At 46.0% G+C, this 22,798-nt stretch overlaps 1 protein-coding gene and 1 pseudogene across 5 annotated transcripts in view; one reads left to right on the top strand and one right to left on the bottom strand.

Moving 5' to 3' along the window:
- Nucleotides 1-22,237, bottom strand: part of LOC135915266 (uncharacterized) — a 33,319-nt gene extending 11,082 nt beyond the window's left edge. For 2 of the 5 annotated variants that reach the window (XR_010568564.1, XR_010568561.1), the window contains exons 1-9: nt 22,140-22,237; nt 19,659-19,766; nt 19,455-19,548; nt 19,258-19,344; nt 16,302-16,395; nt 15,273-15,393; nt 11,634-11,803; nt 9,647-9,731; nt 4,824-5,014 (exon numbers count right to left, since the gene is read on the bottom strand). Coding sequence is in view for 2 of the 5 variants with exons in the window: in XM_070521936.1 (XP_070378037.1) it covers nt 11,792-11,803; nt 15,273-15,393; nt 16,317-16,395; nt 19,258-19,344; nt 19,492-19,548; nt 19,659-19,766; nt 19,900-20,014 (579 nt within the window). In the remaining 3 variants the exon portion in view is untranslated. Of the gene's footprint in view, nt 1-4,823; nt 5,015-9,646; nt 9,732-11,633; nt 11,804-15,272; nt 15,394-16,301; nt 16,396-19,257; nt 19,380-19,454; nt 19,549-19,658; nt 19,767-19,899; nt 20,491-22,139 lie in introns of those variants that run through there. The other 3 variants (XR_010568563.1, XM_070521936.1, XM_070521937.1) reach the window with 3 other exon arrangements.
- On the top strand, nt 5,165-6,022 carry LOC135915265 (uncharacterized; annotated as a pseudogene).
- Nucleotides 22,238-22,798: the final 561 nt, after the last annotated feature.

The following is a 22,798-nucleotide window of genomic DNA, read 5'->3' as shown; positions in this document are numbered from 1 at the left end:
GACGGTAAAGTAATTGGTACTGTTAGTTAAAACTTTGTCCATTCTCATTAAAGCTTTATCTCTCAAGATTCTCCTGTGATATGGTCAAGATTTCTTTCATCTGTAATGCGGACTACAGGCGACTCCTCATTTCTGCGTGCCAACACCCGTCCACAGGAAGTCCACACATACTTGCACCGAGCTTCCTTCTTTTTTTTATCGTGGCTGAGAGCAATGCCTTATTGCGCTGTGTAAGTTGTTCATTACCATAGATTTGCTTTCCTTCCCGCTGACCAAGCACAGTGGTGTCTAGCCTTATTTTCCTGCATTTCGTGAACAAGGCATTGCACATGTCTCTTCTTACAAAAAGAATGATAGTGTCTTGGATACCAGGCTTCGGAGTGCGGATCCAATGACATGTGTCGATGTTTGTAGTGTCAATTTTTTTCGCCAACACTTGCGCCCAACTTCTGTATACTAAAACTAAAAAACTAAACTACTACTAAACTAAAAAATAAAAAAAATGAGAAAAATGTAAAGAGGTGTGTAGCGTCAAGTAGTGATCACACAAGAGTAATAATTATCAGTGTATGCTGATATGTCACGATCATACTCAGGGAAAAGACGGGGAATGCGGGAGATTGAAATTCAAGACGATGAGCAAAACGTGAACAAGGTGAATGCAGGAGCCAACGTTTCGACAAGTGAACTTGCCTTCAATTCGACGCACGTGTGCGTCGCCTTGAAGAAGACAAGTCCACTTGTCGAAACGCTGGCGCCTGCATTCAAACATACCCACGTCACATGCACAGTGCAAAATCAGCACAAAATTGGGCTTCCTAATTTAAAGTTTGGATAGGTCTCTACATAACTGCCATGACGTGATAGTAAACGTGATTGCTATAGAAGCAGCACCTATGTTGCTTGATTTACACAGGTTGATCTGCTGCTATTCAAACGTGGACCTCGTGACAGCAATGCACCAGAATTTTTTTCATGAAGGCAAAGACAAGGTTGCTCCAATACAGCAAACTGACCAAACTTGTTGCGTTTGGTGACATTCCAATCTCTGTGGGCCCCCACCGGTCAATGAACACTGTACGTGGTATCATTTCTGATGACGACCTCCTTGAATTTAGTGAGAGGAAACTGTTGGACGGATGTCAAGTACAAAACGTGGTAAAGGTGCAACGAATTAAGTTTAGACGCGATGACAAGGAAATTCCAGCAAAGCATCTAATAATAACATTTGGAACAAGTGAACTGCCTGATTCAATAGAGACGGGATATTGTAAATTACGCGTACGACCATACATTCCCAATCCGCGCCGATGCTTCAAGTGTCAGCGTTTTGGGCATGGGTCTCAGAGCTGCCGAGGGCATGCTACTTGTACAAAATGTGCATCTAAGGACCACACATCGGACCCCTGTTCTTCCACAACCCACTGCGCTAACTGTGACGGAGACCACCCCGCCTATTCGCGATCGTGCCCGTCATGGAAGAAAGAAGAAGAAATAATCGAACTGAAGGTCAAACTAAACATTTCTTTTCCATAAAGCGCGCAAGCGTTTTTCTGTCCACAACCAATCGAATCCGTCCTACAGTGATGTTACGCGCCGGGGGGCAGTGCCACATCCTGTGGCGGCCACGAACGTCGCGCGTAGTGTGACGGTGGTTACGCCATCAGGCCCCTGGCGGGAGCAGCCACTGCTCTTCCACTCCCTACCACGAAGGGCCAGCAGACCTCCGAGCCTGCCGGTCCCAGGGCCACTGCTCGTGCAGACAGGCCTGAAAAACTCCCGAGAGTGCCCGCTGAGCGGGCTTCATACAGCGCCTCTGACGAGGCAATGGATGTAACAAAAACTTCTCGGGCGTCTCAGACGCCGAAGGAACGGTGTTGCTCCCTGGAGCGCGCCCACAAAAAAGAAATCCCCCCATCAAGAGGCCTGGAAAGGTCCCTTGAGCCAACGTAATATCTCTTGACACACACAATAAAACACTTCCAATATGGCCACACAGGTAATGCATTGGAATGTGAAACGTCTAATACACAATCTTGATGACATTAAGGAACTCCTTCGCAAGTTTAATCCAAAGGTGCTGTGTGTGCAAGAGACATACCTCAATCGTTCACATACTAACTTTCTGAAACAATATGCCATTTGCCGCAAAGATCGTAGTGACGCTCTGGCCTCGTCAGGCGGTGTTGCTATTATAGTTGATAAGGATAACGCCTGCCAACATGTACATCTGCAAGCATATGTTGAGGCAGTGGCAATCAGAGCCGTGCTATTTGATAAGTTAGTAACAGTTGCCTCTCTGTACACCCCTCCATGCCATCAACTTTCCACAACAGAATTACAGAGTTTTATCGCAGAACTCCCCGAACCTTACATTGTAGTAGGTGATTTAAACGCACATATCACCTTCTGGGGAGATTCTCGTTGTGAGATGAGAGGGCGCTTATTAGAAAAGTTCCTTTTATCCTCCAATGCATGCTTACTAAACAAGAAAGAACACACATTCTACAGCGTGGCGAACAAAACGTTCTGATGCATTGACCTAAGTATAACATCAAGTACACTAGTTCCATACCTGGAGTGGGACGTAATCAAAAATTCTTATGGGAGTGACCATTTCCAAATTCTCTTAAAATTAACAAAAGGCGATAAGTGTACCCCACATCTGCCTCGTTGGAAGGTCGACTGTGCTGACTGGAAACGATAGAGAGAGCTGACACATTTGACCTGGAATGACATTTGTACTCTCTCAATCGATGATAGAGTATTATATTTGACGGCATTTATAACTGATAGTGCATCAATATGTATCCCTCAAACGAATGAATCACCCTCTAAACGGCGTATTCCTTGGTGGAATGAGCTGTGTAAGGAAGCCCGCAAAAATAAAAATAAGGCTTCGAGTCACCTTCGCGACTGCCCAACTACCGAGAACTTGATCAGCTTCAAGAAAATAAAATCAGAAGGTAGAAGAACGCGCCGCCTTGCCAAAAGGGAAAGCTGGAAAAAATACATCTCTAGTATCAATTCTTAAACAGACGAAAGAAAAGCCTGGAACAGGGTAAACAAAATAAATGGCCGCGAAACTCATCCTCTACCATTGGTAAATACACAAGGCGACACACTCATTGACCAAGCCGATTCTCTAGGAGTACATTTTGAAAGAATTCCTAGCTCATCCCACTATTCAGACACATTTCTGAGATACCGGCAACAAGCAGAACGACTGCCTCTGGGTCGGAAAGGAAATAGGAACCAACTTTACAACCACCCATTTAGCATGGCGGAATTTCAGGCAGCGCTTAATGGCTTTAACAGATCCGTTCCAGGAAGTGACAGAATATTGTAAATAATGATCAAACACCTACTCCTTGAAACCCACAAAACACTACTGTCACTCTTCAACTCTGTGTTCTGCGCTGGCTACATTCCATCCGCCTGGAAGGAAGCAATAATTCTTCCAATACTAAAAGACGGCGAGGACCCAACTTCAGTCAACAGCTATAGGCCTATAGCGTTGAGCAGTTGCCTATGCAAACTCTTTGAAAAAATGGTTAACCGGCGTCTTCTTCATTTGCTTGAAAGTAACAAACTATTAGATCCCCTACAGTGTGGTTTCAGGGAAGGTAGATCCACAACTGATCACACCTTGTCCGCATCGAGACGAATATTCGCGATGCGTTTGTGCATAAGCAGTTCTTTTTATCAGTATTTATTGACATGGAGAAGGCTTACGACATCACGTGGCGGTTCGGAATTCTCCGTGACCTGGCCGAAATGGGAGTCCGGGGTAATTTGCTGAATGTCATCCAGAGTTACCTGTCTAACCGCACGTTCCGCGTCAGAGTTGGTAATGTGCTATCTTGTCTATTTACACAGGAAACATGTGTACCAGAAGGTGGCGTGGTTAGCTGCACTCTTCGTTATAAAAATGAACTCACTTTACACAATCATACCACGTACAATGTTTTATTTTGTGTATGTAGATGACGTATAAATAGGTTTTAAATCATGTAGTCTTTCCGTCTGTGAGCGACATGTACAGCTTGGGCTAAACAAATTGTCAATGTGGGCTGATGAGAATGGGTTTAAATTAAACCCGCAAAAAAGCACGTGTGTTCTCTTGTCGAACAAGACAGGTATGTTTCATGAACCCGCTTTCTACCTTAATCGGCAACAGCTCCCAGTGAGCCTTGAGCATAAATTTTTGGGCCTCATATTAGACACTAAATTAACATTTATCCCCCACTTGAAATATCTGAAGGCGAAGTGCATGAAGACAACGAGTCTTCTGAAGCTCTTGCCCCGTACATCCTGGGGAAGTGACAGAAGATGCCTTTTGAGCATCTATAAAAGTTTGATAAGGTCATGCCTTGACTATGGTGCTATAGTGTTTAGCTCTGCTACGCCTAGTGCCTTGACGATGTTAGATTCGATTCACCACTTGGGTATCCGTCTTTCAACAGGTGCCTTCAGGACTAGTCCAGTAGGGAGCCTGTACGTTGAATCCAACGAATGGTCTCTTCATCTACAAAGGGCATATTCATCTTTCTCTTAAACCTTGAAAGTTAAATCAGATATTTAGCATTCATGTCATTTTGCAATTAGCGACTTGTCTACTGCCAGGCTATTCCGTAACCACCCAGCCATCAGGCCTCCTCTGTCCCTCCGAGTGGAAGCACTGTCAGAAGAAACAGGCGTCCCTTTTCTAGAAAATATCCCAATGGCTCCTACACGGTTACCACCGCCTTGGGAGTGGCAAACTATGGCAAACTAGGTGGGCTCGGTGACTGCACCACAGCGCAGCCACCTAATCCGCTTACCTTTGCGATGCAGACGACCGTCCTCGCATTTGCCAGCCTGGCAAATGGCAGGCTGGCAAATGGCAGGCCTGGCAGGCCTGTCTACTGGGGCGTCATCGGTGTGCGCACTGCCGTACACTGGGGATGACCCTGGCTCCTGCCATCCACCTCCCGGCGGATGCTCGTCCCTACTGGATATGCCGCCAGAGGAGCTGCACACACCGGAAATCACAGTACCATGGATGGCCACATCGACATCAGCGACAGTGCCAACATGCATAAAAGAGCTTCATCCGCTGACGCCGCTTCGTGGGCTCGGTGACTGCACGACAGCGCAGCCACCTAATCCGCTTACCTTTGCGATGCAGGTCAGTTCATCGTATGCCCTCATCGCTAAAAAATCCAGTAATTATATGTTGGTGCAGTTTCCGAGCACGCACTGCTGTGTTGCCATTGCCGTTGAGTGTGCTCACGTAATTCATTCCTTGCTCATGCTATCAGGTGATGTTGAGACTAACCCTGGCCCTCAGGGCAACGCTGCTGTACTCGCCGAACTACAGAAGCTAAACGCGGGACAGACCCTGTTGATTACGGAAATACAGGGCCTCAAAACACAGCTGAACACAACAGACCAAACCATAGCAAGCCTAGACAAACGAATGGCCGATCTCGAAACGCATTACCAAACACTTCTTCACCTCAGAAACGATATTGAAATAATGCAGTCAACCACAATCGACCAAGCTAAAAAGATTAACGAACTAGAAACACGCCTGGATGACGCGGAAAACCAATCGCGTCGGAATAACCTTATTTTCTGTGGCATCCCCGACCCTGCTAGCGCTGAAACGTGGGCTGAGTCAGAAAAACTAGTCATTGATGTTTGCCGCAAAAATCTTGATATAACCTTGGAACCTAACGACATTGAAAGAGCGCATCGCCTCGGAAATCATTCAGCCGATTGAATTCGTCCCGTAATCGTAAAATTCCTATCTCATAAAACCAAAGACGCACTGCTATCAAATGGCCGTAAATTGAAAGACACAAGCTACAGTATTGGAGAGGACTTCTCCTGCACCGTTCGACACGCGCGTAAACAGCTGTTAGTGTTTGCCAAAGCCAATTCTAAAAAGTACTCCTTGCGCTTCAAAACCCTGCATATCGGCTCAAAACGCTATGTATTTGACGCATCATCCCAAGCCGTTAAGGAAATAACATAGCAATTGCCCCGTCACAAAACTTTAACAAATCGTCGACCCGCTCCACCACACAATGTTCTCTCGTTTTCGATAATATTCACTAACATCCGTAGTCTTCTTCCAAAGCGCGAACTCATATCAAACATCATGTCGTCATCCGGGAGCAACATACTAATACTAACAGAAACTTCGCTAAATAGTGACGTAACGGATACGGAAATTTTGGCCGATTTACCCAATTTCGAAGTGTATCGAAACAATCGAAAATGCAAACGGGGGGGCGGTGTTCTCGTTGCCATTCATCGAGGCATATCATGCTCTGTTGTTGACGTCGCATCCGACATTGAAGCCATATGGCTCATCTGCTGCGCTCCCCCCGTAACAGTTCTGCTTGGCGTTTGCTACAGGCCCCCCCAGACTAATCCAGACTTCCCGCGTCATCTGAACAACATCCTTCATAAACTTGTTCGCACATATCCAAATGCCCGTATTCTTCTTTTTGGTGATTTTAATTACCCGGATATTGATTGGCAGAACATAGCTAGTTCCACAATAACGTGTCATGCAGAGGACAAGAACTTCATCGATGTCTGTTTAAATTTTAACCTCACTCAATTAATTTCCCAACCAACCCGTGTCTCACGACAATCAGCAAACACGCTCGATCTGATACTAACAAGCAGCCCCGAGAATGTATCATCCATCAGTTACCTTCCTGAAATCAGCGATCACAAAGTCATGCGTGCTTTATTCTCATTTACCTCGACTCAAAAACAGACATCCGATAAAACGATACAACTCTACGATAAGGGTAACTATAATGCAATACCTGAACAACTTAACACCTTTTTTCCTGAATACGTATCCGCATTTCACACTCGCTCAATTCATGAAAACTGGCTGATATTCAAGAACAAATTAAATCATCTCACTAATATGTTCGTACCAAGGATTACCTTTCATACTAATCGCAATAAACCATGGTTTACCCAGCACTCAAAACGACTCGAGAACAAAAAGAAACGATTGTTTCGTACCGCCAAACGAAACGACACGCCTGCCGCATGGGAAAAATACTTCGAGGCCGAAAAATCATACCTACTTTCTGTGCGTAACGCCAAGTACTAATTTTATCATAATGACTTACCTAACTTACTTATAAGAAACCCCAAGCAATTCTGGCAAGTTTTAAACCCAACACATCCTCCCGATATTAAACTGACGAATTATTCACATGAAGCGGTGACTGACCACGACTGCGCAGAAATATTTAACCATGCATTCGCATCTGTGTTCACTACCGAACTCGACGCACCTTCACAATTACCACCCTTTAACTTAGATACCCCCATGCCGGCAGTCACGTTCGTCGAAGAAGGCATTTCATCCATAATTCATAATATGAAACTTTCATCATCAGCTGCTATGGACCTGATTAATTCAAAACTATTGAAAAATGTGGAATCAATTTGCGCATCATATTTATGTCTCATTTTCTCACAGTCACTCTCCTCAGGAATTTTGCCTCTTGATTGGAAAACGGGGAAGGTCGTTCCAGTCTACAAATCAGGTAACAGAGACTCGCCCTTGAATTACCGCCCCATTTCATTGACTAGTGTGCCCTGTAAAATCATGGAAAATGTCATTTACTCACAAATCATAAACTTCTTGGACCGAAACCATTTTTTTCACCCTTCGCAACATGGGTTTCGTAAGGGCCTCTCTTGCGAAACCCTACTAGCGCTTTTCCTTCACGACTTGCACACTAATCTAGACCGTAATATGCAGACCGACACCATCTTTCTTGATTTCGCTAAAGCTTTTGACAAGGTTCCCCACCGCCGGCTATTACTAAAACTCTCAAAGCTGAACCTACCCCCTAATATTCTCAAATGGATTGAAGAATTCCTAACTAACCGTTCTCAGTCTGTCTATCTTAACGGCCATCTCTCTACATCTCTCCCGGTTACTTCAGGCGTCCCACAAGGTTCTGTCCTCGGTCCCCTCCTATTCTTAATATATATTAACGACTTGCCCCTGCACGTTTCCTGTAGTATTCGAATTTTCGCGGATGATTGTGTTATTTACCGCACCATTGATAACTGTCACGATCAATACACTCTTCAGACAGAGCTTAACAGCGTACTAAATTGGTGTAATAACTGGCTAATGTCCCTCAATCCTAGTAAATGTAAACTCATGTCCTTCACTCGTCGTCACAATCCATATCTCTTTCATTATTTCATTTCTAACACACCGATTGAGCAAGTACAATCATATAAATATCTAGGAGTCACCCTCTCTTCTAATTTATCATGGCAGGTTCACGTCGGTAACATCATTTCAGCATCAAACAAAACACTCGGTTTTCTAAAACGCCACCTTCGTCTCGCCCCACTACATTTTAAATTGCTCGCGTATAAATCACTTATAAGACCCAAATTAGAATATGCATCCCCCATCTGGAGCCCACATCAAGCATATCTAATCACCGCATTGGAAGCTGTGCAGAATCGTGCTGCCCGATTTATTCATTCCTCATACTCATATGACGTCAGTGTTTCATCCTTGAAAGCTACATCCGGACTGCCACCCGTCTCTTTTCGTCGTCGCATTGCTAGCCTCACCCTTTATCACAAATTCTTTTATTCTCCTCTCAATCAAGCACCGTATATCGCCGCCGCATCACGCATATCTCACCGCACCAGTCATCCCCTTCAAGTTGCCCGCCCACTATCACGTACTACTACGTTTTCAGCTTCATTATTTCTTCGAGCAGCCACGGACTGGAACGGCCTACCCCATGACATCGTCGCCATCGCTTCAACACCTACTTTTCAAGAACGCGTAACAGATCACCTTCAATGTTAAATCACCATCGCTGTTTGTTTTCCTCACTACAAATATAATCCCACCCCTTATGTAACACCCCCTGAAATGGGGGCCTTTAAGGAATAAAACTGAACTGAACTGAATGTGACATATATTTCTTAGAATTATCGAAACGAGTGCCTGAGGCTCACATACAATCACATTTTTAAAAGAGAAGTGTTCCTGTGCTGAATTTTACACGGATGCTTCGAAATCTGCTGATGGTGTTGCTTACGCAGCTCTTGGACCATCATTCTCAACATCTGGGACACTAAACCAATACACAAGCATCTTTACAGCGGAAGCATACGCTATACTCCAGGCTATTAAACACATCAGGCTTACAAACATCGGTAAGGCTGTTCTCTTCACAGACTCATTAAGTGTCGTGAAAGCACTAATTAGTTTACAAAGACAGAAAAATTCCGTTTTGAATGAGCTGTATAACTTATTGTGCGCCCTATATATGTGCAATCAAGTGATTGTCATATGCTGGGAACCCGGTCAAAAAGGTATAAAAGGGAACGAAACAGCTGACGAAAGCACTACATCAGTAATAGAAATATTAGAAATATTCGCATCCCTGCCACAGAGCTAAAGCCTTTTCTACGCCGCAAATTAAGGAATCATTGGCAAGGCAAGGGGGAGTCACAAGTAATGAATAAGCTTCACATATTAAAACCAGAACTGGGGAACTGGATAAGTGTGAAAACCGCACGTTACAAGGAAGTAATTTTTTGCCGATTAAGGATAGGCCACACATACGGTACTCACCCTTATCTCTTGACTGGAGGCGATCCGCCGACTTGTGGTAAGTGCGGCAATAGCCTGACAGTACTCCATGTTCTTATTCAGTGCCCTGCAATAGAAACAGAGAGGAAAAAGTATTTCCTTTCTGTATATCGTGAAAATACACCTCTTCACCCTGCATTTTTTCTTAGTGATGAACCGCTTTTTAACATGAAATTAGTCTTACAATTTTTATTGGAAACAGATACTCTCAAAATCATTTGGACAGGTAATTTTTAGCACACTACTAACAGCCCTTCTAATAAAAGGGCTCTCTTGAGGTTCTACTATAACTGTTAGGTGTTGTCTTGTTCTATCATGTTTTCTAACGAAACCCAATTGCCATCGTCCATGCCCTTATCAGTGTCATCTTTATATTACCTATATATTTTACGCCATTTACAGCGACAGTTTTTAGGCCTTTTTACAGCCATGTCACATTTACCAAGATGAACCCATTGTCCACTGCATTCACAATACATTGTCAAAATTACCTTTTGGCATGGCGCTCTTTGCCCATACTTGGCCCTTGCGCCATTAAACACGACATATCATCATCATTCATCATTACTGGAGGCGTGATTGTCTTTTTAACTGCGAAGAAATGGCCAAGGTGATGTCTTTCGAGCGATTCCAGTATATCATGAACTCCCTTTGTGTAAACGACCCAAGCAAAGAAAAGGGGAGAAAATGTCTATGACAGGCTTGCTAAGCTGCGTCCCCTCATTGATAAACTGAACACGAAATTTCAGGAAGAGTACTCGCCGTCCTCTCACCAGGCAATTGACGAGAGCATGGTTGCTTTCAAAGGAAGATGCAGTATGAAACAGTACCTTTCAATGAAGCCCATAAAAAGAGGGTATAAAGTCTGGAGCAGGGCCGACTCAAAGACGGGCCATTCGCTGCAATTTCAGGCGTATGAAGGGAAAACGCACAAAGACCGGTCAATCAAAGCCTTGGTGAGCATGGCGTACTTTCTCTGTCAGAGAACGTGCAGCCTGCAACGCGGCTATTCTTTGATAACTATTTTGCCTGCACTCGCCTAATGGAACTCTCGCTGAGAGGAGCATCCTAGCCACAGGGACGGTTCGCACCAACAGAAAGGACTTGCCCGAAGAATCGAAGCGAAACGACAAGTTAAAGAAGGGAGAATACCTGTGGCACTCCAAAGGCCAAAGATGTTCACCTCTTGTCGAATTTTCATGATCCGACAGTTTCGAAGTGTCACGGAAGCTGGCCAATGGCCCTTCGGTGGCTGTGATCTGCCCAAAAGCACTGGCAGACTACAACATGTCGATGGGTGCCGTAGACAAATTTGATCAAAAGCGAAATGCCTACACTTCCGATAGGCGTTCCAAGAAATCCTGCGTGTAGGATATTTTAGTTTCTCTTCGATGCTTCTGTCGTCGATGCATTAATTCAAGAGTGTGCCAACAATGACATAACATACTTGTGGTTCTGGCTTGTTCTAAGACCGCAGCTCATAAATGGATAAACGTTCAGGCTCTACACTAACACATGACCAATCCGGAAGAACAAGGAGGGCCGAAAGAACGGCCAAAAATGGTTGGAGTCTCGGAGAAAATTCAGTTTACAAGGAGCGGCCATAATCCACAGAAAGTACCCACAAGGCGAAAGTGCAGGTGGTGCTCCACCATAGGAAATGAGGTCCGCACAAAGTTTATGTGTGGAGTGTGCAAGGTGCCCCTGTGTGCCACTTGTTTTGGTGCCTTTCACACTAAATAGGCACACAAGTGATCTCAGCATGGTGCCTTCATGAGACAATGGGACAGTGTTGTTCGACCTCCCAGATCCACTGAATGTGCCGATGGGCCATATACGTCCCATTTTTTCTAATAATATAGGCATGTTATAATCCTCAAATTTGTTTCGTATCATTTGTGAAGCTTTCAGGAGCTCAAAAAAGCAAAGCATTTCGCTTTTTTTGCTAGAAAACCATATATGAACTCACGTATGCTCAGGCCAGCTCTTTTACCAGGAGGGCAGTCAGTTTCCGGGACACATCAATATTTACACCGACTGCCTTGATGGTGATCAGTGTGTCCAGCCTTCCTGTCATGGTGAATGGTCCTGGCTTTGCCTTGTAAGAAAACTCCAGGCGCATGGTGTTCATTCTGAGAGCTGGAAAGACAAGATTTTCTTTTCATTCGAGTGTTTTTTTTCTACGGTAGTTGCTTGCGGTAGTTGGTAATTCGCGGTAAAAAAGGACGTACAGCGCGAAAGACAAGGATTGCAAGAGACGACATACACAGCGCAGTGTATGTAGTCTCACGGTCCTTGTCCATCACGCTGTACGTAGTTTATCATGTTTTTATCATTAAGGTTGCCAACAACTTATCGTAGAAGGAAATGGATCAACAGTCAGTACACTCTTTTTTGGTGTAAGGAGAGTCGGTTAAAGGGTCCGTGAACCACCTTTTGGGCGTGCTGAGAAAACACGGACCCAATAGCCAACATCAATCATGAAGTGTGTATTACGCGTCTTACTACTGTTACTGTGTGAAGTAAGTGAAAATATGCTTGCGAATTTATAATAAATACGTGCAATAATAATTACAGCCTATGCTCGGCCGCAAGGGTGAGTAAGCAAGCAGCATGGCCTTAAAGAATGGTAAAATGACCCTTTGTACAAGTTAAAGAAATTGCAGTTAGTTACAGCATGCAATTACGACTAAGATTAAAAAAGAGCAAATTTTCAAAAGTGTCGCACGGCCGTCATCAGCTTAGTTCCTAATGTCGCTGGCGAGTTCTATGGCAATGAAAATGCAATGTATATTAAGTGCAAGCCATGGCACAGTTAACATTTATGGTGTAATTAGGAGCGGTGCCAATAATTGTTGGGTCCTGATTTGTTTGGATATTAACAAGTTTTGTAGAATGTTTCCCTTGTATCTTCGCTGGACTAGACATGAAGCCTTGCTTACAGTTAATTAAAATTAGGGGCAAGTTATGGACCAGGTGTCACGGTTGACTCTGTGGGGTACGTGGTGGTGCCGTGAAGCCACCCAAATTATTGGGAATCCGGATAGTCGGTCGTTGACTGTACACTGGCCGCTCCTCCCGGCGTCGAATGGGCGTCAAAGACGATTCATTACGAGTCCTGTCTGGTACTCGAGCCAGCATTACCGCGACTTTCGAAGCTCTCAATAAGATTGCCGCTAATTTTCCCTGATAGAGGCCCAAATTCCCTGAGTTTTCTCTGACTTTTTCCAGACAACTCAAAATCCCTCAGAATTCCCGGTTTTCCCGGTTCCCGGTTCCGGGTTGGTACACACCCGGGCTGCGGTAACATGACGGATGCAGGGGGTTGGAACCCCCAGCAACCATGATGTTATGGTTATGTCTAATGTTTTGCAGAACAGGTGCCCGGAACGTTCTCGCTCTCCCGGCGAACTCCATAGGTTTAGGACCAAGAGGCTGCTCTCACTTTTCTTGGTGTAATTTTAATCAGGACATGTACTTTGCAGTGGCGTAGCTAGGTTGTCTGTCAGTCCCCTCCCCGGGTGTAGCAGGCGGAAAGAGGGGCGCCTTCAGACGTATATGACACCTCCTCCTCCCCCCTCACTGGGCCCTTCACCCAGCCGCCCCTCCCCCCTTCCCCTGTTGCTACGCCACTGGTTGTGTGTTACATGCCGCGACATCATATACGAAAATGTCGCAGTTTTGCCAAAAGGCGAAGCAACGATTGCGATAGCAAATTAGTAGATAGCTATATGAAGTGAGGATAGTCTTATCGGCCGTATGCAGTGGCGTAGCCAGAAATATCGTTCGGGGGGGGGGGGGGCGCTTACGTTGCAGCTCGGCGTCCTCCTGAAGAGGAAGCTTTAGCTCAGTAGCTCCCATCTAAATACATGTAGAAGGGGAAGTCGTTTTCCTCGGCAACCACTGCCCCAAGTTTGACGAAGTTTGTTGCATTAAAAAAAACTTGAGGGGGGGGGGAGTTCTAGTGACTGCTGGTTTCGAATTGTTTATTTCGTTCGTCAATTTTTCATTAAAAATTCGCCAAAATCGCAAATTTTCAGTAAACGAAACTATTAGGTTAAAACTAACTCAACAATGGAAAATGATATAACAATTCTGTTAATGTCATCCAATAGCACATCTACAGCGGAAAAAATTGATATGTTACACATGAATCTAAAAAATTTAGCATTATGGAAACACGGCTTTTGCAGAACCATTGTACACAACGTAACCAATTCACGTAAGATACAAATTGACATACCAAATTTGTCCGCTTTGACTGTTATAATAGATGCCGTTGACAGAACCGCGATATCTGTTCTTGATGCAGAGCAGTCAGTTTGAAAACGTCGTGCCCTCATTTTTTTCGAACTTTCAAATTTTCCAATATGTCTTAAACAAAATTCATGCCCTAAATCTAAATTCCGCTTCCAACAGACACTACAATTTAATTTTCACTCTCAAATGCAAGAAATTTCATTAAAAGTGATCCAGAGGTTATCTATTGAAAATCGTTTCTGCGTTTTACATGTATTTGAATAGGTCGCGTCAGAATGGGGCCCGAGCTAAAGATTCATCTTAAACAATTTGTCGAGGGATCAAATACATGAACAATAATTGCATTGTCATTGCCAAAGATGCTGCAAACGAATTCTTGAACGCTACGCACTATAACGACAAGTAAAATATATCACACTTCATAAAAGAATAGACTCATATGAGCCAAAAATTGTGTCCAAGATAACTGATATCAATGCTTCCTTATTTTTTGTCTTTTTATACTAAAGAAAATGTCACACGAGCTTTACAACTATATGAGTTCGAAACCAGCAAAGCAATGCATGCCGCTGATATGAAAAATGTAAAGGCCATGAAATTAACAAGTTGAGGTCAAATATGTTAATGAAACTTTGTCATTCAAGAACCGTGTTTACATTCATGTACGTATGCAACGACCAGTGCAAAATATTAATGACGCTAGCATTTGTTCCAATGTATTGCGCAGGAGCAGCTGTCACCGCTCGTGTATCGTGAATGATTCCACCGAAATTACAGTCGCAACAGATAGCACGCAGAAAAGGCAGAAGTTCTGCCAAATATACGAGGGAGAGTCAAATGAAAGTGAAACAATGCGAATATATGACACACGGGGTACTTTATTTAAAAGTAGCCTCCGTGAGCTTTAGACATTTGTCCCATTGACTAAGGAGTCGCGTGAATACGGTATTATACGATTCCTTAGGTTGCTGCTTCAAAAAGTCTGCAACTGGCTCTTTCATGCCATCGTCCGACGCGAATATGACTCCCAAGAGCTGTTTTTTCTTCGGTTGCCTCGAAATGTGGATGTCGCAAGGCGACAGGTCTGGGCTGTGTGGCGAATGTTGCGGCGTTTTCCACTTGTACTTTGCCAGTTTTGTACTAAATACGCCAGCGATGTGGGCACGGGCATTGTCGTGGAACAAGATGACGCCATTCGTCAATTTTACACATCGTTTCTTCTTGATTGCAATAAGCAGCCGTTCCGGCGTTTCACAGTATCGGAAACAATTGATAATTTCTCAAGACAGCGATTGCTATCCGTAATGGTCCCTGACGATCGAAAAAAAAAAAGTCAACAACGCCTTACCGGCAGAAATGATGGCCTTTGCTTTCTTTGGGCGTGGTGAATTCGAATGTTTCCACTGTAAGCTTTGCCGTTGTGTTTCGGGCTCGTAGTAGTGGCACCATGGTTCGTCCCCACACCACAACTGCAGACAAGAAGTCGCCACGCTCATTGTGATACCGGATCAGATCAGTCAAGGCAGCGCCGAACTTCTCGGTCTTCTGGCCATGGTTCAAAATCTTGGGCATCCATTGCGTACACAAAAGCCGATGACAGAGATGTTCATGAATTATGGCATGAACCGAATCGCGACTGATGTTCAGACGCTCTGCCAGTTGATGCTTATCGATGCTTATCCTCCGTTCTTGTCTCACCACCTCATCAACTTTTTCAGTTTTGGTAAGGGTGATTTCACGATGGCTTTAGATACAATCGCATTTTCTTGAACTTAAAGAGAAGTATTCCTGTGACGAATATTACACAGATGCTTCAAAGTCTCCTGCTGGTGTTGCTTACGCAGCTCTCGGACCCTCATTCTCAACATCTGGGCCACTAAACCCACACACCAGTATCTTCCCGGCAGAAGCGTACGCTATACTTTCGGTTATTAAAAACATAAGGCGCAGAAATGTCGCTAAGGCTGTTGTATTTACAGACTCATTAAGTGTCGTGAAAGCCCTAATTAGCTTACGAAAGCAAAAGAATCCCGTTTTGAATGAGCTGTATAGCTTGTTGTGCTCCGCATATATGTGCAACCAAACGATTATCCTATGCTGGGTACCTGGCCGTAAAGGTATAAAAGGCAACGGAGCTGCTGACGAAAACGCTACGTCAGTGAGTTTTAGCGACACAGATGGAAATATCCCCATTCCTGCCACAGACTTAAAGCCCTTTCTGCGCCGTAAATTGAGGAATAATTGGCAAGCAGAGTGGGATACGCAAACATTGAATAAGTTACATATTATAAAACCAATATTGCAGAATTGGATAAGTGACAAAACAGCACGGTACAAAGAACTACTTCTTTGCCGATTAAGAATAGGACACACTTACAGTACTCACTCCTACCTCTTGACTGGCGGGGATCCGCCAACTTGTAGTGGGTGCGGCGATAGCCTGACAGTCCTCCATGTTCTTATCCAGTGCCCTGCAATAGAAAGAGAGAGGAAAAAGTATTTCCCTTCTGCATATCGGGAAGATATACCTCTTCATCCTGCATTTTTCGTTAGTGACGAACCACATTTTAAACTGCAAATAGTCTTAGATTGTTTAGCCGAAACCGACATCATGAAAATCATTTAGCCAGGCAATTTTTAACACATGACTAACAGCCCTGCGTTCAAGGGCTCTCTTGAAACTCTGGTGTTAGTGTTGTTTTATAGCATAAAATTTTAACGAAAGCCCACTGCCATAGCCCACATAACTGCCTAGTCACCGTCATTATTTTAGCAACTATATATTCTACGCCACTTACAGCTACAGGTTTTAGGCCCTTTTACAGCCATGTGACATCTACCATGAGGAATTCATTGTGCACGCCATCCGTAATGCATCGTCAGCATTACCACTTGTCATGCGCTCTTTGGCCAAACCTGGCCCTTGCGCCATAAAACACTACACATCATCATGACGATGGCTTTAGACCCGTCTTGGATCGTCTTTGCAACTTCCACGTCCTCCTTTGAACCGTTTGCTCCAACGCTTCACAGTGGCCAATGAAATGCGATGTTCAACGTACACGGCAGCCATACGGCGACTAATTTATTTTTACGAAATACCTTAAGCAGTCAAAAACTTCACGGCACCACGCTGTTCAACTTTTGGAGTTTCCAATATGTCATGAAACTATGTTCAACCATGTTCTCCTTTGCGCACACAAGACTGAGTCACCATCGTCAGCTCACCCATTCCAACTCCCCCTCCCTTCCCATACGCCTTCACTCGCACATACAGCATGCGGCGTTCGGTAACGATTTCACCGCCCTTGGACTTTATACGAAATATGAGGGTGACGGTGATGGCTGGAAAGCGCTTGGGGTGTCCATATAATTAATATCGCAATAATAAAATAAGAGTATCCGGCAACTGAAGCGTCCCGTGGCCCATTACTTTCCGCAAAGGAAGAAGTAACAAAATTGAACTTTGACCATGCAACAATTCGCTGCGCCCAACAATGTATTTTTTTCCTTTTGTGGGGCGGGGGCACTGAAATTAAAAAAACTCCAAGAAAAATATGTTGGCCACAATTGAACGCCTACTTTGCCCGCCTAATGTGGCTACCGAAGGAATATCGAAAAAAAAAACGTGAGATGCTTGGTCCACAGAGAACCTTACGCATACTGCTCGGTATCCTACACTGGCGAGCCAAGACTTTCCGGAGGGATTGCCCTCAAGCGAACGCGGTGCAATCCGTTGAGTCCCCACAGTGATGGCGGCAAGCGACCATTATTTCTTTTTCTTGTCTGCTAGCCAGAAAGTGTCTAATACTCTGCCAGGCGAAAATACACTCGGCCAGAGCAAACCAAACACGCACCGAAGTGCGCCGTGCGGTGGTCAGGGCAACACAAGAAAAACGTGTGTGCTATGGCTGGCTCTGGCAGCCCACGGGTAGGGTAGCATGACCAAAAAAAATTGAAGACGCTCAATGTGTCCTCGCGAATAAGAGCCAAAGTAGGAAAAAATAACAACGTAGCTACCTTGGCTGGCTTTAGTGTCTTAACGTGGATGCTTTGGCATAGGTTAAAAAAATGATATTTTTTTATGCGACATGACGGCACAAGTGAACCACCACAACGCTTCGTTTCATCAGACCTCGCTGCGTGCTTTGTCAACTTGTCTAATACTGCGTTCGTTTGGCTTGTCCCGTTGTATGTTCCAATGCAAGACTTTCGAAAAGTCAATGCACCTTTGGCGTCAAATGTTTATAACAGCATTAGACCCACAAAGTTCCGCAATTGAAAATCCAAAGCACTACTTTGGAATTGTCAATGCACCTTTCACATCAAAAGTTTGATATTTATACCCATAAAGTTTCGGAATTGACATCCATGCGCTCCGTAGATTCGGCGAGATGCCGCGGTGAGCCCGTTTGTCATCCCGAGTTTGCAATTTTCGCGGTGAAATATCTTCCCGGGCATGAAAAAGACATTCTAGACAAAATCCAGAATGATGTCCGGCGCCGGGGGTTGCTTCGGTCGGCGGTGCATTGACAGCACGAAAAAATTTCGGGGGGAGAGGGGGGGGGCTGAAGCCCCATAAGCCCCACCCCTGTCTACGCCAGTGGCCGTATGAACTTGTAAACATTGGCTTACTAACTACAAATTAGGAAGGCCGTCAGATTTTTTCATAATTTCATGTTGCGTTAAATTCGCAGTTCTATTTTTATTTTTTATTCGTATGAATGGAAAGTCCGCCCTCCCGTTACTATAGTGGTCGAGTTACATTCGACTAAATACGGTATGTAACGCCAGCGACAAATCTGCCCCATGATTTTGCAGAGCATTGCGCAGCAACGGGCAAAGGATCTATCAGCTGCTCAGCGTCGTGTCTCCCACCTCCGTAAGGGAATGAGATAGCAGTCTGCGAGCTAGCGTTGGAGCGCGCCACAGTACCGAAAAGCTGAATGATTTGCCATGAAAACACATCAGCTAGACCCTTCAACAGGCTTCATATTAGGCGGTCCATATCTTTTGTCCGCGCTTTTCGACCGCTGCCGCAGTAGCATCGGAAACGCTTCGGTCTGCACCACGCTGTATACACTCCAGTTCAGACCTCAGGTGCAACGCTCTGCAAGCTGCGCAATAAGTTCGGTGAAGAGAATGTATCACTCCGCGCGTTGCGTCCGTGCCTAACTGCGCACCATGGTCGCGCGAGCTTGCACACGAGGCTGCCGCGATGGGCTGCCAAAAAACAACGCACTGAAAAACAAATTGATCTAAAACAACGCATTAGATAGCCGTATAGCACAGTTTGTTTCTGAGGATTACGACGTTTTTCATTCAATACTTACGATAAAGAACGCAGCGATCAAGAATGCAGCGTCGCACCCAGGCCGACGGAGGGTCCCAGCGAGCTTGCACGAGGCTGCCGCGATGGGCTGCCAAAAAACAACGCAATGAAAAACCAATTGATCTAAAACAAGGCATTAGATAACCGTATAGCACAGTTTGTTTCTGAGGATTAAGTCGTTTTTCATTCAGTACTTACTATCAAGAACGCAGTGATCAAGAATGCAGCGTCGCACCTAAGGCCGGCCGACGGAGGGTCCCAGCGAGCTTGCACATGAGGCTGCCGCGATGGGCTGCCAAAAAACAACGCAATGAAAAGCAAATTGATCTAAAACAACGCATTAGATAACCGTATAGCACAGTTTGTTTCTGAGGATTAAGACGTTTTTCATTCAGTGCTTACGATCAAGAACGCAGCTATCAAGAATGCAGCGTCGCACCCGAGGCCGGCTGACGGACGGTCCCAGCGTCTGGGAGGACGACGCAGTGAGGCTGGCGGAGGCGCTTCTTCCTGCAGATGAAAGGGTCCACGTGACGTTTATTCGGCTTTTATAGCATGTTAAGAATATGTTGCATCACGCCATTGGCTATCACCCAGATGGCGTGATCACACCTGGCCAACTTCCAGGGAAACGCTAAAGTACCTCGTGCTGGAAAGTGAAGTATTAAATCACGGAGAGAACCGACGCCGTTTGGACGCGTACCGTTTGCACTGGAGCAACATCTTGAACTGGCGATGCGCCTTTTTATGCGAAGCATACTAGCCGTACAACCACGCTCTTCCTTGCTGCGACGCGCGTGGCCGCGTAGCTCCCATATGACGTCATAACAGCTGGAAAACGCCTCCTCGGCACGCCAATGGGCGCGCGTCTCCAGCAGAAGCGTGGTGTATTGTCAGGAACGCCTCCCCCGGCGCAATGATGGGCGCGCGTCTCTCGCAGGGGCCAGTCCGGTTGTCTGGAACGCCGCCGCGCGCTCCCATTCGGAGGCTCAACTCGTGCGCTCGCTTGCGGCCGCATAGCTACATAGCCGGGTCTCAGCTCATGCGCTCGCCTGCATGAGTTGTTCATTCGTCTAGCCGAACCAAATATAGCCAAGCAACAGCAGTTCACCAGGCTAAACAGTGGTTCAACAACTAAAATAAAGGCTAGTATGCTTCGCATCCTGGGCTTAACCTTAGCTAAGCCACAGCCATTTTTTTTTCATGGTCAAACGGGAGTCAGGTGTCCTTTGACGCGGCAGAATTTACAAGTTTTGCTCCCGGCCGGACAATTCCTGAAGACGCCATGTGCCACAAGCCGCCACACCGGTAACATGGACCGATTTGACGCGTACAACACGAACGATTTTAAATGGGCAATTGTGCCTGGTTCGGAAGCCTTCCTGCGACGCGTCGGGCAGGTGTTCCAGCACGCACGGCTACCTTGAGTACGCTGACCCATCTTGACGGGCGGGAGGCCATGGCCATATTGACCCGAACGCCGCGCAGCCGAACCGCCATTTTGCGCACCTCCGACCGGCTGAACGCTTTCAGCGTCACCGAACGCTTGGTTGGCATTCTACGCCGCCTCCGATTCTTGGCTGATTTCTTCGGCTTTATACAAGGTGAAATGTTCGCCGTGGGCGAAAAAAGTTTGCATATGTCGGTTTGCGATTCTATGAATTATCTCGGATCCGGTCGTCGTACGTAGCATCGAATTTGCAAGCGAGCTATTTCTCCTTGAGGGCCGTGACCTATTCCGTGAAATGCTCATCCGGCAGCGGATTCGCCTTGCGAGCAGTTGTCTCTGAGCCAGAACATTTGTAGTCTCCGAGATTAGCCGATCCACGAGTTTCAGCAGCTACTCGTACTTGCTCGTCGTAGCCGTTGCCTCCGTAGTCGACGTACTGGCCGTCTGCACCGCATTTCGTCCTTCCGTTGCAGGTGCGGTTGTCGCTTGTGCCTCAGCCGGTTACTCTGCCGCGAAGGGTTTTCGTTGCACGTCCCTGCCCAAAACGCTGATGAGCATCGCTCGTCCTCCCATCCGCGCCGGCCGGCCGCATTGAAGTGCGCCTGGAAAGTTTTCTTCCATCGGTACCAAGGAATCGGAGGAGTGCCAGGTATTTCGAGGAACGGAGGAAGGTTTAAAAAGACGCCATTCTGTAGCGTTGTACGCAGAAGTATACGACTAGGGGATCCGAAGGAAGCAGGCAATATAGCGTCTCCGAAGATGGCCGTAGACGAAGGCCTAGGTCGACGCCAGCTGAAGCATTCGGAGAAACTCCCAAGGCATGCGAGGAAATAGGAGAGAAGTGGCGTAGATAAGTAGCGTTGTCACGGCAATTGAGACACTGCAGGTTGTTGCGAATCCTCGTCGCCATTCTGTACCGTCGCACCCGAAGCCGGCCGACGGAGGGGCCCAGCGTCTGGGAGGACGACGCAGCGAGGTTGGCGGAGACGCTTGTGCCGGGTGGGAGAGTCTAGTCAACGTGGCGTTTATTCGACTCGTATAGCGTTCGAAAGACATGTTGCATCACGCCGCTGGCTATCACGCAGGTGGCGTGATCACAACTCATTGGCCATCATGCGACCATTGCACATAATAGCGAGCGCTACTTTAGACGCCAGAGTACAGCACCAGACAAGAAAGAACACCAAACTATTTCTACGTGCGGACGCAGCCACTGCAAAAAGTATCAGTAGCCTCGACAGCGTTGCACCTGATTTTCTGAAACGCAGTACATATGTGAGGACGCTCTCGAGACGCGATATACCGGATAAAGTAGCACCAACGCGCGGTGACGGCAGCGGCTACCTGTCAACGGGACGACGCTTAATTATTGCCAAGAATCAAGCTCAAACCACCCAACACCTACACAAACGCCCCAGAGTTTCAGCGCTTACCTTCTACGTACCACACCGCTAGCGCCAGGGAGAAGACCGGTCCAACCCACAACAACAAGCAACTGATTGGTCATACAGATTTTTCTACAAGAGCGTCCCAGCGGCCGAATCGATTGCAGCACACCAAGCGGGTGGTTTTAACACCTTGCGGTTTCGGCTCTGGGCGCGCGCGTTTTGAACACCAGTTGTTACACGCCGTGCCGGCTCCGCTGCTCGGCATTTATTATTTTTTTTTCGCTTCTGTTGCACCACGCGTGGCCTTGGCGTGGAATCGTTTTATTTAGTAAAAATGATTGCGAACGACCTTTGTAAGACTCCGCCGAATCTGTCACGTGCAATTTCATGAAGAAAACGCAAGACGTCTTCTGAAATGATGAAATGTTTATTTTGCTCTTTATAAATGCTCGTTCCTGGCTTCTGCCTTCATCCAAACGTTTTGACACTAGGTAAGTAGCAGTCGTTGCCGTACGCAGCTCCACCGGACGCCATCAGCTGAAAAAAATTAAATTACAAGCAGGTATCATTTTGGTATATTGACCTAACAGGAATCGATGGATCGAATCCAGGCCACGGCGGCCGCATTTCGATGGGGGCGAAATGCGAAAACACCCGTATACTTAGATTTAGGTGCACGTTAAAGAACCCCGGTGGTCGAAATT

This window comes from Dermacentor albipictus, chromosome 7 (assembly GCF_038994185.2).
Source record: "Dermacentor albipictus isolate Rhodes 1998 colony chromosome 7, USDA_Dalb.pri_finalv2, whole genome shotgun sequence".
Taxonomy (NCBI): domain Eukaryota; kingdom Metazoa; phylum Arthropoda; class Arachnida; order Ixodida; family Ixodidae; genus Dermacentor; species Dermacentor albipictus.
Note: the sequence above shows the minus strand (reverse complement) of the source record. Positions and strands in the feature narration are given on the sequence as shown.